Source organism: Prosopis cineraria, unplaced genomic scaffold (assembly GCF_029017545.1).
Source record: "Prosopis cineraria cultivar Desert tree isolate PC_DT_omini unplaced genomic scaffold, ASM2901754v1 PC36, whole genome shotgun sequence".
In the NCBI taxonomy this organism is placed as follows: Eukaryota; Viridiplantae; Streptophyta; class Magnoliopsida; order Fabales; family Fabaceae; genus Prosopis; species Prosopis cineraria.
In genome coordinates, this window is record NW_026555367.1 from 1 (window position 1) to 15,882 (window position 15,882).

Sequence of the window (15,882 nt, forward strand, 5' to 3'; positions counted from 1 at the left end):
CAAGTCACTTCTAATATGTTTTATCAAATATAAAAAATAAAATTTATTAATTTTATTTAAAAATTTAATAAGTTTTACTTTATCTCCTATTAATATGTATGCTTTAATAATATATTTCTCTCACCAATTTTTATGAAGGGTAAAAAATGAAAACTTATAGTAAAAATTTAATTACATGATTTATTAATAGGACAAAAAAACTTTCTTTACGTATAAATAAAATAAAAGGAAATATTACATAAGTGTGTTGTAAATATTTCATCCAGGTATATTAAACTTTAAATATATATTAGATCCATACAAATGCAAAATAAGAGGGAAGAAGCTGGGGGAGGGGGCATGGCCCCCTCACAATGCATGTGTACACCCCTGATTACCTAATTAGGTAGATTATTTTCTTAGAACATGGTGGGCCTGTCTGATTTTTTTGTGATGATATTGATCACAGTGAAATAATTCTTTTTTATTGAAATTATGACTCAAATTTTTATAATTCTCTGTGGTTATTTTTATATATATTTAATATAAATATTATTATTCTTTATTGATATTTTAGGAGATATTTATTGTTATCCAAAATAATATTTTTAACTGATATAAAGCTTTAAAAAATTATATATATATATATATATATCTTATTTTCATCTCTCACGGTAGAGATAATTATTATAATTTTCATTTTTTATATCAAAATTATTATAATTTCTATTTTTTCTGGAAAAAGATAAGTCTTCTTTTCTTTTGAAGAAAGACAAAAATTATTAAAGCGAAGTGGTACCTTGGGCACTAAAAACTGAGATATGGTCAATTTTAAGATCACTCACTTGAATAAATGGAAACTTATCACCTGATCTTGTCCATGAAAAGAAGCTTTCAATTTCGATCCCAAACCAATAACATACCAGAAACATACCTTCTTTATCATGTTTATAGTGGAAATTAAAGCAGAGATGGTCATCAGTGAAATCCTTTTGAACGTCATGATAGTGTCTCCCAATTATTTCATCCAATACACAGCACTTTTAATCTTAAAAGTCTTCCCATTCAATATAATATTACTTAATTAATTAATATTCATACACGCTGCTCCCTCTACGGTTCTGATCCTTTGCATGGATTACTCTCCTCTCTCTCTCTGATATATTTCATGTCAAATCCATTCAGCTCAGCAGATTTCCAGTCCAGCTCCCATTAATCATGAGATTTTCGTAGAGTACTTACGATAAGTGTTCTGCAATTTCGGTGTACTACTTTTATTTTCTATCCTTTTTCTCTTTTTCGAATCTTAGCTTTTAAAAGGTTTAAAAAGGGGGAACAATTACTTGAATAGTTACGTAATCTTAGTGCGGGCTTTCATGGGATTGAGTTAGAATTGTACATGCATACGTAACGGTAAGAAACGCGGTGTGATTATGGCTTTCATATCATATTATAGGACATATATGTTTGGCGAACTTATACATGCGTTCGTAGAAGTTCAAGGGACCATTGTGGCTGATGAGATTGCTTGACGAACTTATAGTGGCGAGTATTTATTATAGCTTATCTCAGTCTTGGTCACATATATAGTTTGCGAGGTTTTCATACTTGAATAGATTGATTAAATCAAATAAACAGGAAAAATCTGTAGTATAAAGCATGATAATTCATTGAACAACAGAAAGTACGTAAGCTACCGAATTTTGTTGGTTGGATCACTGAGAATCAGTTCTCACAAAACACAAAAAGCCCAGAAACTCAATCACCTATATGATCACCAAAGATAAAGAACCAAAAACGTGAGTACGTGACACTTACAATTAATCGATCCGTCCTGCACATCGACAGACATGTGGGAACTGTACATAGTCAAAAGAAAAGTGGTATCCATCTCATTGAAGCACCACACACACAGCAAGTATGGCGAAAAGCATCTCTGCAACCTTGCCTCCTGATCATGATTATGTCTTGGATATATAGGATTGTCTGTAACCTCTGCGAGCCTGAGTGTGTGTGTAGCGTGTGCGCGTGTGCCATGACATGTTACTCCACGTCTTTTGGTTTGTTCCTGATGCTAATCTGCTGCCTAATGTAAGGACAATCCACCACCAGCCCAGTGCAATTGTGGTGCCGAGTATTGACCCAACCCTTTTTAACTTTGAATCCCCATAATATCACAGAAAATAAAAGTTGGGATTGAGTAGGAAATTCACTTTAAGCTCAAATGGTGGTGGAACATAAAGAAGATGATAAAGTGACATTGAAATGGCAAAGAAAGGTGGCCACAGTGTGGAAGAGTCCTTTTTAATTAAGATTGTCGTTAGCTTGATCAAGGATGACTTGCATGCACATGCATGTCTGGCAAACTAGAAAGTGGTCTGAGTCCATTTGACCATTTTCAGCTGAGTATTTGTCACTGTAGGCCATCATATCAACATCAGTTTAGCTAGCAACTCCATCCTATTAGTTCTGATATTTGGAATATCCTCTTTGGATAATGTGGCATGCGCGTATAGGACTCGAGTTATGGAGGATCAAGTAAGTGAGGAAATTTGGGTTCCGCACTCTTAACACAATTTCTGCTCGTCAAGGATCCGATCAAAAGCTGAAGTTGATGCTAAAAATATAACTTTATTATTTTGAGTGTAAATGAGTAAATTACCTTTGAATTTTAGGTCTAATAACACTATAGACTTTGAATTCGTACAAATTGTTCTCTCAATTTTTCAAAAAGTAATGCAATTTAGTTCTTAATGTTAACAATTTTAACCATTAGTTAATTGGATACTGATAGAAGACAACTTCAAGAATCATAGAAAAAGACCAAATTTTTCTGGTCCTTTCATGTAACTTTTAGGTCCTTGTCTTTAATTTTTGAATCCTTTATTATAATTTTTGTTGCCCTTTTCTATAATTTTTGAGATCTTGTTCTATCATTTTATGGTTAATTAATAATCAAAGTTAACTTTTGTTAATAGCAAAGGTTAAATTGCACTGTTTTAAAAAATTGATGAAACAATTTGCATAATAAATAAGTTTAGGGTCAATGGCATTACTTAATCTAAGTTCATGGGATAATTTGTTTATTTAGCCTATTATTTTTAATAGATTTTTAAAAGATGTGTCTGATATGATCGAGGGACTGCGCTCATCATAAGCACCACAGTTTAAAGATGTCAATTAAACAAGCAATTATAATGAGATACTTGACCGAGAATCCAACAAACAGTAACAACTTTTTTTTGTCCCGTTAAAGAGCTAAAGCCAAGTCCTCTGCTATATAATTAACCACCAAAGGGACTGAGAGTATCTCCTGACTATACAGACTGAAAAGGCCAAACTAAGTACAATATTCACTTCTACATGAAGAAGCAGAATCCCTTTTGGTTTCAGTTCTTATTTCCCTCTTCTTTGTCGTCCCTTCAGTAACAAGCTTCAGAGTGCAGAAAAACTTCATTTTTCCTTTTCTTCTCAATTTTCCATCTCACATGGCTGGCGGGCAGAGACCCCAGGGGTTTAACAAATCGTGTATACTGCTCATAGGTAAGCCATATTTATGTCTACTTTCTCATTTTCCAACCATAATACACTTACATTTCATCATCATGAACGAGAAAAACAGATCGAAGTACGGATTCTTATTTCCTTTGATATCAGATAAAGGCTGATCAGAAGTTCGACTGACATGCATATTAATTCCAATATGTTCTTCTGGCCCCATGTTTCTGTATATATTAGAAGCATAACATGTGGTTTTTGATATGTATGACAGTTATTGCTGGTATAGAGAGATTTGCATTCAAGGGGGTGGCGTCAAACTTAGTGACATATCTAACAGATGTAGTGAAGATGAGCAACTCGTCTGCCGCGAAGATGGTGAATAGTTGGTGTGGATTCACCTCCATAATGCCACTGTTTGTAGCTCCCATTTCTGACGCTTATTTCCACAAATACTCCACCATCATGCTCTCTTCTTTCCTCTATGTTACTGTAAGTTACTCTCCCCAATCTATTATCTGTTTTTTTTTTTTTCCAGAATACATCAATACAAAGTTTATATAGGAAATGATTGATGCATGTTTTCCTAGAATTGTTTACTTTTGAGAGTGACACAAAAAGTGAGAATGTCTGTGAAACAAATCAACTTCGGTTCTTTCTTTGTCCTCCCTATTCTCTCCTCTCTCTCTCTCTCTCTCTCTCTCTGAGTTCTACAAGAACTTCACAATATTATATAGAAGATTCAAATTCATAATCTTTTTTTCGAACGAAACAAATTCATAATCTTTAAGGGGATGTTTTGTTGCTGGAAAAAAATGAGGTGGAATATTGGATTAAAAAGATAAAGACAATAACAAAATGATCAAAATATGAAGGGAAAATAAGTCAATCATATTTATGAGAAGGGAAAAGTTAATTTAACTCGTAAGATTAAAAGTTATAATTCAAGAGATTTATAAAAGATGTGGTAATTCCCATATTAGGGGGAGGATAATTTAGTTCATCATTCTATCTTCATCCTTTCTAATAATTAAATGGTTTTTAATTTTTCTTAATTTTTTATGTCTGATTAGTCTGTTTGTTCTTTAATTGAACGTTGTTCATAATTTAGTTGATTTTTTTTTTTGCTATATCAGATGAAGATGATAATTCATAAAGGTATTGGAGTATGAGTCATGCATGCTTTACCAACCTTTTTTTCCCCATTAACATGCTTTACAACTTTCATAATTAAGTGGATATATTTTTTTATTACTTCAAAATTGTCCTATTAGGAATAGACATATAAAGTATTAATTCATCTTATACTTACATTTTTTTTGAAAATTCAACAAAAAATGATTTAATTGACATGGATTAATCGACTCACACCCCGTAAGTGTATCGAGTCAAACCTGCTGTTGGCATCATTATCTTATTAATTAGTGATGTGATGAGATGGAAAATGTTACTTTGTTAATTGTTAATGTCCCCGGCATATACAGATGTACTTTCCATAGCTGTCAACTTATGGTCATGGGAGCTTTTAGTGTGAAGATATTTTCCCCAATAATTTGGTTAAACCAGGTCACTTAAACTTTTATCAAAAATAATAAAAATTAATCTGATGATAAACAAAATGGAAAAGGTTATTTCATTTTGTTTCTGTGTGGATCCTCGTACCCAGGGACTTGCAGCATTGACAATAACAGCAGTGGGAAGGACGAGGCCGAATCGACACAGGACAATAATAATGCCATCCTCGTTTCTAACTTTGTCTCTTTACGTAATTTCATTGGGACAAGGTGGTTATAATCCCTCTCTGCAAGCATTCGGAGCAGACCAGCTGGATGACGAGGAGGAATTACCATGTAGCAAGGACGATCAAAACTCCAATACGAAGACACTGTTCTTCCAGTGGTGGTACTTCGGTATATGTGGCGGAAGCCTATTGGGCGTCACCATCATGTCCTACGTCCAAGACACCTTTGGCTGGGTCCTAGGTTTCGCCATCCCTACCATCTCAATGGGTCTCTCTATTCTCATTTTCTCGTTTGGAAGCCCTATCTATTTGTTCAAACAACACCACCATTCTAAAACTTCTAACAAATCCTTTATCAACCTGCTCCACGCAATCAAAGCTTCTATTCTCAGACGCTTCCATGGCGGAACAACCCCACCTATCGACAAGTCTGAAGTATCCGAGCTCGAGTAAGTTCCCGCTTTCCAAATTATGGATGTCATACTTTCGTCGCTTGGAAAGTCATGTGTTTACTGTAACTCGCATAAGTTGACTGTTAAATTTCTTGTGACAGACTGCAAGAGAAGTCGTTGTGTCATGAAAACATGGACAACATTCCCAAGAGGAGGATGTTCATGGTTTCGAATGCCAAGGTCGTGCTTCGGCTTTTGCCGATATGGACAATGCTTCTGATGTTCGCGGTCATCTTCCAACAGCCTGCCACGTTCTTCACAAAGCAAGGAATGACGATGAAGAGGAACATAGGTGGCAAGTTCAAGATCCCACCCGCCACACTTCAGAGTGCCATCACGCTCTCCATAATTCTATTAATGCCATTATACAACAGAGTCTTCATACCACTGGCTCAGATCATCACGCGTCAGGAGAAGGGCATAAGCGTGATGCAAAGGATGGGAATAGGAATGGTGCTTTCAATCATAGCCATGGTTATTGCAGCTCTGGTTGAAAGGAAGAGACTTGAAATGGGGAGAGAGATGAAGACCGAAACGGTACCATTGAGCATATTCTGGCTGCTTCCGCAGTACATACTTCTGGGGATTTCGGACATTTTCACTGTGGTGGGAATGCAGGAGTTCTTCTACAGTGAAGTTCCAGTGGCCATGAGAACGATGGGGATTGCACTGTACACCAGTGTTTTTGGGGTTGGAAGCTTCGTCAGTGCACTGTTGATCACGCTTGTGGAAGTGTTTACGAGTTCAAGAGGGAAAACAAGTTGGTTCTCTGATGATATGAATGAAGCACGCTTGGACAATTATTATTGGCTTCTTACGTTGTTAAGTGGAGTAAGCTTGGTAGTATATGTGGTGTTGTGTATATTTTACCAACACCATAAGAGTGACTCGCAGAATGAAAATTGAGTTTTCTCTCCTCTGGCATTTTGTTTTTGGCTCTTCTTTAATTTGTCAACCTGCGTACTTGACTTGATTTCTAATGATAGTGATGTACATGTGTGTGTGTGTGTTTATGCTTTCTGTCTATTTGTGTCCCTAACTCCTAATTTTCTATTTTCTTTGCTACCATGGAATGTGGAATATTCAACAATGTTATAATCCAAGCAGAAAAATCAAGAAAGTAGGAAGAAAGACTTGTCAAGGCTGTTTTCCCCCCTCCATGAGTGGCTTTTATATCTCACTTCTTGTGTATTTGTTCTAATCTAACCAATAATTTACTACCGTTGATATCTCATAATTTCTTTCTATTTGATTCTTGCCACGCTAAAAGGTAGAATTTGTGGGCTTGTTTAAAACTGTTTTATTTTATTATTTTAAAAATTAGTGTTTTGTATATCATGTTTTGAAAAAAGCAATGATGAAAACAAGTGTTTTTTAATTCTTTTTTATTCTTCGTAATAATAATCTCATAACATTTAAAATATGTTTTCGGTTTTCTATTCTAAAAAATAACATTTATTTTTTTGACACTTTTTGAAAATATGTTGTTAAACAATTTTTTTGTTTTTTATTCTGAAAAATAAAACATTATTTTCAAAATAGTTTGCCAAACAACCACTACATTGCTTCAAGCTTTTCTTTTTGGCTTAAAAAAAAATTGTCTTGGAAGAAGGATCACACTTCCATTAGGAATCTCTGTAAGGCAGGTGAAATGAACTCAAGTTAATTAATCTACGACTCAGATGTGAAAGCCAACAATCCCAATAATTGAAAGGCCGTAATCAAAGATATTATAAGGGAGCGTTACAACCTGCAAACAGCTACTAGACATTACATTGTCTCCTACCTTTAAGGCCACATATAGTTATGTGTAACAGCTAACTGCTAACCAATCCCAAGTCCCAAACCATATGCAAATATATATATTTTTGTATTACAGTCACATGTATATTAAAGAATTTATTAAAAACAGCTTATGACAATATCACTTTTTTATAGAGAAAATTACATCTAGATCCTATAAAAAAGAATTTATTACTAAAAGATCTTATAAAATTTACAAAATACTTTTAAGTTTTGAGTCTTGCATGTTTACAACTTGGCAACGAGAATTGTAAGTTATAAATGTTTATTACCAATTTATAAATGCGCAGGATTCAAGACTTTAAAGTATTTTATAAATTTTATGAGACTTTTTTAGATAATAAATTTTTTCATTAGTGTAATTTTCCCTTTCTTCTGCCTTTTCATTTCTAAAATTCAATCAATAGTTTACACTTGACAAATCATGCATTGAAAAAGAAAGAAAGAAAGAAAGAAAGAAAGGTTCACCTAGATTTTACTTTAAGTGGTGTGTTTTAGTCCCAAAATAAGTCACCAACTGTGTCCGGACATGACAACTTACATTGGCGTAAAATAAGTACATAGGATTTGAGAGTATACCTCGAAAGTAATTAACATCCTGAGATTAGAGTTCCCCTCAAAACTCAAAGGTAACATCCTTAGCCAAAACACAAGATAAAGCTAATACTTTATATTATATACTGTAGAAGTACATGAACGTCTGGTCGTGCCTTCCAAGATGATGAAGCACAGCACAGACTACAGATACCACAGAGGTTCAAACGCTACAAAGCACGAGAGCAGGGGACGGGCCACATTCCTATGGTATAAACCACAGTGGACGATGAAGGAAACTAACTGGCAGGAGAGCTTGGCTTGATATTCACAGATAACTTATTTGATTCAGAGGACATCATGTTCTACAGTACATAGAATCCTCTGTACCCTTTATTAAACACAAAATCCACACCGATGTAGGTGGTGCATTCTGGGCAGAGAAAGACTCCGTGTCATGAACATCAGGAGCGGATAATACATGGAGCACACCTAGCCCATCTGAACAGCTTCAAATAGTGCCTCTTCTTGCTTTTTCCAGGAGATCCAGTCAACTCTGACTCGTTTCTTTTCAGCATCTCCCACATAACATGTATATCATGATATTCAGAAGCCTTCACTTCATTTCGTATTTTCAGCAATCCTGCACATTTTTCCAAAGTCCACCTCTAACATCAATCGCTAGCAACTTCTCTAATTGTACAGAACAAAACTCGGGTACTAATTATCTATGATAAACAACAGAAACTAGTAATATTCCTCATATCTGTTGTTCTGTTGGGGGAAAAAAACCCCAAAGAACTATCATATTATTATGTTTTGGCCCTCTGTAGCTTTAGACTCCTGGTTAATTTCTCGAGTTTCACAACATTAAAGGCAGTACCTAATAGTCGTTCTGCATCGGCTTCTTTATGGGTCTGTAATGAAAACAACGGAAACTTAAAGCACACATCACAAATTAACATTGTTATAAATTTAACTTCCAGCAGGGTTCATATATATCGTTCCATGCGAGTAACAAGCATCAGAAACAGCTTCTTGTCAATCTAATTTCTTTTCATCACAGAAGAACTGAATCAAATCAGGATCGTCCCTGTCCATCACTGAGAAAAACAGTCAAATTATTACAACACCCTGCCTCAACCATAATCAGGATTGTCCCAAACATGCTTGAAACTGCTATTACAACTGCAACTACAATTACACCGCATCAGAACCTTAATCTTAACCAACAGCCAATGCTGTAAGTCACTATTTATAATAATATCACTTGTTTGTTATAAATAAGTCCAGAGATAGTACCATCTAATTAATCATCAAACAAAATTCCCAAAAACATCAACAAGGCGAGAGAAGAAGAGGCGACAGGGCACCATCAACCCCAAGGAGAAGAGGAGGAGCTTACCTGTTTTGCGAATGCCGAGGCGGGTAGCGATGCTAATCCAAACACTACGCATCGGGTGGACTAGCTTATCCCACCACTCCATCTGCCGTAGAAGGAGGAGACTCAAGCGCAGATCAAGATCACGCTCCCTCACCACGAGTCCAGAATGTTCGAACCCGCAACCCCCTCCTCTATATTCCCACCAAAAAATTTCAAAAAAAAGAAAAACACAATTTAAATGAACATGAGAAGAAAGAGTAGTTTCATTTCATCAACAGAATAGTGACAATTTAAAAAAATAATAATAAGAAATTCAACCAAAAGGGGAAAAACGAAAGGAACAGATTGACCAGGGTGAAGTAACGAACCGCGTGAAAACTTGTTAGCGCTGTGTCAGTATACTCCTCCTAAGAGAAATGAGTGAAGGATGTGGATCGTAAAGAAAGCCTGGGCTCAACGACGAATGCCACGTGTCGGGCTCACAGAATTCTATGGTCAGGTTGTAATCGCGTCGGTTGGGACGTTCTGTCTTCCGTGCTGTGATGGGCCTGTACACGTCGTGCCATCTTCCGGCTACGTGGAGATTCAGTATTGGTGTTTTGTTTCCATGGCTCGTCGACGCGTGAAAAAATTATAAGGTCCTCGAGTAGTCGAGTTTCCCGTACGATTATAATTTTATCAATCAAAATGTCCTATGCTAACAGTTTCATATCATTGGTCCCCAAAAAAAAAAAAATTCCGTACCAATCATCAATCAGAAGATGCTAAAGTACAAGAATGCTAATTTCTTTTATAAAAGGTCAAAGATAATAAATTAGTAATGTGCCTATATATTCTCGAGCATTAACAGTGGCATGTTTCCTCTATTATCATCATTTATCAATGGCTTTGACTTGTCCCATTGGCCAAAAAAAATGGCTTGATGAATTTTTTTTTTACTATATTTCCAAAATTTAAGTGAGTTGGGTTTAAGAGTTATTGGATCAAGACATATTTTCAAATTTAAAAAATACTTATAGAGATATTTGTAAATTACCTACGATCTTATAACTCAAAAAATATTTTTTTGTTAGTCATTAGTATTAAAGTTCAATGTGTAAACTGCATAGTTTATACCTTTTAAATAATATACGGCTCCCTACCTCGTCAAATATGTACAACGAAATAGAAGAATTCTGTCACTCTCTCTTATTCTAAATATAAAACTTGGTTGAGAGTTTTGTTTTGATTCTAAATAGATCCCAATCTTCTCTGACGATCTCTCCCATTTAATATTTTTTTCCCTCAAATTAAATTTATTAATTTCACATTTTTTTTCACTCCCTTGATCTCTCATATTTACACCTATGTTGATGTAGGAAAGTAAGAAATTTTTTTAAGGATGTATATGAACAAAGTAAAAACTTATTTAATTTGTAGATAAAATTAATAAATTTTAAGATTTTGTTAAGGTTATTGGAGCGTTGATTTTTTCTTTTTTATCAATATTAAAATAATAATTTTAATTTCATCAGCTGATTTAGTTAACGGTGCAAATTGAGGTATGGTGTGGAGGGAGGGGGGATATTGGCAGGAGCTATCTCACCCAAGTTTTTAAGTTCTTTTTTTATATTATTGTTTGCACTCAAATTGTAAATTTGGAGGCATGAGATTGACTTAATTTAATTAACTTTAAAATAATTATAAAAAAATAAAATATTTATGAAACCTTAGGCATTAAGTCAAAACCATCACTCATGATGAGCGACCATGATGAAAAAAGTGCTTTCTAAATTTAAAAAAAATGATGATAATTGTGTTTGGACACCAAGCCAGGATCATTTATAAATAGAAGAACTTTCTCTCAACAATCATTATGAGCATCAACAAATAACCAGTCTTAGACTTCATGTCTGTTACTTTATTTTACTTTTTCTTTTATCATGTAATTTTAATCTTTATTTTTCTATTGTACGGCTATCATAGCCTGCCACCTCTTTCTTTAATTAATATATCTCTGTTTCCTTGCATTTGCATTAATTTTCTTTATTTCTCATTTTCATATTTGGGTGAATTGTGGTAACAGAGCCCAGGTTCCTGCATTTGAATAGAAATTAGATTCTTCTATCTTTTTGAGACCCCGCGTCTCTGGCATGCGTCACGACACCACGCCTGATTGTTTTTCATGAACTATTTTTGGCACGCACAGTGGGACTCGTGTGAAAGGAATGCCAAAGACACATAAGGATCAATATGTTATTAGAAAAAATAGACCTGAGTCTTATACATAGGACATGAAGTAGAAGCTAACAAGAGATAAAGAGCTTTGTTACAAACTCTAAAGGATGGACTGAGGAATATCTTTGCTATACTGTCTAGATCGTCACAAGAGCAAGCTTCAATTGGCTCACACTTTTAAAGAATAAATGGACTCCGAGGGCAGTCTCCTAAAGTGCCCTTTAACAAGCACCAGTATAACATTCCTCAAAGGATAAATGGCAACTCTAATTTAATAGTAGGCCTGTTTGGCCACAAGGATCAGAGCCATTGGGGCTAATACCATAAGGGTCGAAGCCACAAGAGCCGGAGCTATCAGGGCTAGCACCACAAGGGTCAAAGCCACAAGGACCATAATCATCGGGGACAAAGTCATTGAGGCCAACACCATAGGGCTGGAGCCACCGGGGCTGGCACCACAGGGGTTGGAGCCACAAAGGCCGGAGTCATTGGAGTCAGCACCATCAAGTCTAGAGCTATATAGGATTTTAATTTGATTATTTAATTTTGTAAAATATTTTCTTAATCCTTCAATCCTAATATTATTAATTTTAAATGATTATTGTTTGTGTCAATCATTGTTATTTTTTAAAAAGCTAAACTTAATATGTCAACATTTGAATATGTTTTGTCAATATTTAAAAATTTAATATAAAAATTTGTTAGGATAAAACTAATAGTATTAGGATTAAAAGACTAAAAAGACACTTTATAAAGTTAAGGTACTAAAATGAAATATTATGAAAAATTAAAGGACTAAATGTATATATAGTTTAGCCTTTCAGAAAATTTAAGTGTTAAATATCCATTACGTCCTTATTATAATTAACTAACTTTAATTAACTCAGATCGGGCGGGAAAAAAAAAAAACCAGAGATCGAGAGATTAGCTGTTTAGCAGGACAGTTCCACGTTTAACTGAAATTAAAGCAACAGTTCTAATTTCTTGTGAAATTGTGAATGGGAATAAGTTCTGGAAGACCAACTAAGTAAGACAAATAAGTCGACTAATCAATGATCATGAAAGAAAATTATGCTTATGAGAGAGGCAAGGAAGCTTGAAACGTGGTTGTCTCTGGCTCTTTTAGCTACGCGGTGAGTCCCCCCCAAAATGATAAAGTGCTTCTCTAATTTTTAGGTGTTTTACTTTTAAGAGGCAGTGACGATACCGTGACACTTGACGAGCTTCAAGGATAGAGGAAGATCACTACTGGTCGAGTAGCGTCCGAAATTATGTCAAGTAATGATGAATTTTACGAACAAGCATATTTGTATTCTAAGTCATTTAAATATCATATCGAAGAACTGAATGTAAAGTTAGGGCGTTGATGGCTTGTTTCATCTATTGGTTCGGCGATATAACTTATTTTAGTAAGTTGGGTCCCCACTCGTAACTGAACAAGAAAAATAAAAATAGCCACAACACACGGCTGGACAAACAAACGAACGCGTTCACTCCACTGGAAAAAAAGTTTAGGGTATTGCGGTTGTCCTTCAGTTTTTCAGTTATGTGTTAATGCTCAATATATATGATAAGGATCAATTAAAATTGTCACGCCCCAAAATGGAGGGTGACCGGCACGGGTGTAAACCATTCTCACCTTCCCGTAAGCCTCCAAATGAATATTTATTTCATTTTTCAAGAGAAGAATAAAATTCAATCAAATCATATAAAAATTAAAATAACTTCTTTAAATTCATTGTCATAAGAAAGTGTCAACGTTTTTGTAGAAATTTCAGCAGAACCTCCCCTGTAACTAGGATCTCCTGAAAATTCTACAATAAAAATTTTACAAATATCAGTATAAATCAGGAGCGTAGCTCCTTCCAGCCAACAACCAATATACAGACCAAAAATAAAATTTATCAACAATCTATGTGGAGCATCTGCTATTTCTTTCAAATCAAAAAGACATACAATTTATGTATTTACATTAAAGCAACAATACCAATCAAAATGTCCACCCACTGTAGTTAGTTGCCCTTTTTGAGGTCGTTGATGAAATCGGCGTCAGTTAACCAATCTGAGACCAAATAATTTTTCCAGTGAATAGCATTCCCATGGAAAAATTCTTAAAATTTCAATCGACAATTTATAATAAGGGTGTCAGATGGTTGGAAGTAATTCTACCAAGATTTATAATGTACGTGAGGCATAATCATATTTATAAAATAAGAATAAGTTGAAAACATTTTATGTTATCATGTTTAAAGAAACAATCTGCTCTCATAAAACTCGAAGTGATACAATTTACTAAAAAAAAATTGGGTAAACTTCGAAAACATATATTAATCAACATTTAAAATTCTGAGAACTCAACAGAACAGGTTACAAATGTGGACACATAGTCCACGAGGGTAAATAACCAAACGCGGCTTATGCCACGAAAACAAACATGGACACACCAGTCCACGAGGGTAAGTAACCAAACGCAGCCGAAGCTACGAAACAAACGTGGACACACAGCCCACGAGGGTAAGTAACCAAACGCGGCTTATGCCACGAAATCAAACGCGGGTACGAAGCCCACGAATACCAAACGTGAGAATAAAACTCACGAAACAAACTAGCTAGTATTTAACCACAGCGCGCTACGGACTAATGGAACTGCCGTTAATAGCAGTGTTCTGTATAGAGTTCTCTTAGAAAGCCCGTTTCAAACATGCGAGAGAAATAATTACTTGTGAAGTCAAATTTTCATTCTCAAGATCAAACTCGCATGAGTTGCTTCAAATATATGAAACTTGTCAAATCGATACACCATAACGAATGTACAAACTTGCGTTAATCATGTAATCAAGAAATTTTGAAATTCAATAGGCAAAGGTGCCTTCATCAATATAAAAAAAATATATTTCTTGAGAAAATACACAAATTATAATATGACTATTCTTCATCATTATTTCAAAATTTCTAAAACTAACATAATTCATAAAAATGAAATATTTTAATAAAAGATTTTCAATAAATACTCATAAGGAATGCTATTCACTTACCTGTTGTGATTTCAAATCTCCAAAATATTATTTATTTAATTTCTATCGGGATCCTCTTCCTCTACGCGTCCTATAAAGATATTAGTAGCCAAAATTTAATAAATCATCTTTTAATTTACAAAGGCTTCCTTCCCAATTCCACCTTTTACCAATATCCAGTTATTTCCAATTGAGAATTGAATCCACACTATCATTATTTAAAATTCAAAAATTAAATCTATAATTTAAAGTTACTCCAAGTATTATTATTTACCCTTATGACTTTCTCCATAAAACTTTAGTCATGCCATTCTATTTCCCTGAGGTGAAAATTTTCTTTTTATACTTTGCACCAATTTTTTTTTTCAATTTTGTTCTTCTCTTTCAACTTCATCCTAATCAAATTCTCAATATCAACCAATCTAACAAAACTTAATTTAGATTAGAATCCAGACCCATATATATATATATCGTTATGAAGCTTTGAAAATCACTTTCTAGCTCCCACAACAGCACGAGCAACAGTAGCAAAATACTCTCAAAAATTTCTGTAATTTTAGTATTAACTCACACTTCCCCTCACGCAAGTTCGTCAAGGAAGAAAGCTGAAGAATTCTCACCTGAAACAACAATAACAGCAAAGGTAACGAAGAAGACAGAACCTACAGCAGAACAGGGAGAGAAAATGGAATTCTCCAGCTGATGCAAGGAATAGAGGAAGACAAAACACTGCTCAAAAGAAAAGAAAAAGACCAGAATCAGCGTTAATTTTAGCTCATGACCAGCACTACCAATTCCGACGACCTGATTCCTTCCAACCATTAGCAACGCGTGGACATATTTTACAAGAACAGAGCAACAGCCAGAATCGAGTAGAAGGAAGCATAACAAATTAAAAACATAGCTGAGAAACTTGACAGTAGCAACAGAAAGAAAAAGAAAAAAAAAATCCCATAATCTGTACCTCGCTCAACTGAGACCGAACAAGGAAGCAAGATGAGTCACAGCTCTGTATAACGAACTGAAAGGAAGAAGAAGAAGAGAGAAGGTTCGCTGCACGACTCCAACGTGAGAAGAGCAAAAGACTTCCGGCGAACTCACAGCACTTGAGATGGACGAAAGACAAACGACAAGGAAGCTTGGAACGTTCGCACAGTTCATGGACAGCAAGATAAGGAAGAACGAAGCGAAAACAGGGGAGAACAACCAGTCACTGAACGTCTCCCATGGTGGATTTTTTCGCTCCCAAGGTCACCGTCG

At 34.9% G+C, this 15,882-nt stretch overlaps 2 protein-coding genes and 1 long non-coding RNA gene across 7 annotated transcripts; 1 reads left to right on the forward strand and 2 right to left on the reverse strand.

Moving 5' to 3' along the window:
* The first annotated feature begins 3,272 nt into the window (after positions 1-3,272).
* LOC129295023 (protein NRT1/ PTR FAMILY 5.8-like) lies at positions 3,273-6,805 on the forward strand. Its single transcript, XM_054933506.1, has 4 exons — positions 3,273-3,522; positions 3,752-3,969; positions 5,144-5,667; positions 5,772-6,805. The coding sequence occupies exons 1-4, from the start codon at positions 3,468-3,470 to the stop codon at positions 6,574-6,576; spliced, it is 1,602 nt and encodes a 533-aa protein (XP_054789481.1). The 5' UTR covers positions 3,273-3,467; the 3' UTR covers positions 6,577-6,805.
* Positions 6,806-8,128: 1,323 nt separating this feature from the next.
* LOC129295035 (uncharacterized) lies at positions 8,129-9,917 on the reverse strand. Of its 5 annotated transcripts, none has more exons than XM_054933516.1 (3): positions 9,760-9,917; positions 9,413-9,582; positions 8,129-8,650 (listed from the first exon to the last, which is right to left on the reverse strand). In XM_054933516.1, exons 2-3 carry the CDS (start codon positions 9,492-9,494, stop codon positions 8,472-8,474), a joined length of 261 nt encoding a protein of 86 aa, XP_054789491.1. In that variant the 5' UTR covers positions 9,495-9,582; positions 9,760-9,917; the 3' UTR covers positions 8,129-8,471. The 5 variants fall into 5 exon arrangements, 1 of the variants encoding a protein (XP_054789491.1); XR_008589492.1 differs by lacking the exon at positions 9,760-9,917 and adding an exon at positions 8,891-8,924 and having other exon boundaries at positions 8,510-8,650; positions 9,413-9,553; XR_008589494.1 differs by lacking the exon at positions 9,760-9,917 and adding an exon at positions 8,891-9,201 and having other exon boundaries at positions 8,510-8,650; positions 9,413-9,553.
* A 3,400-nt stretch (positions 9,918-13,317) lies between these two features.
* LOC129295036 (uncharacterized) lies at positions 13,318-15,071 on the reverse strand. The gene is made up of 2 exons (XR_008589496.1): positions 14,644-15,071; positions 13,318-13,670 (listed from the first exon to the last, which is right to left on the reverse strand). It is a non-coding gene; the product is annotated as an uncharacterized LOC129295036 (long non-coding RNA).
* Between the last annotated feature and the right edge of the window lie 811 nt (positions 15,072-15,882).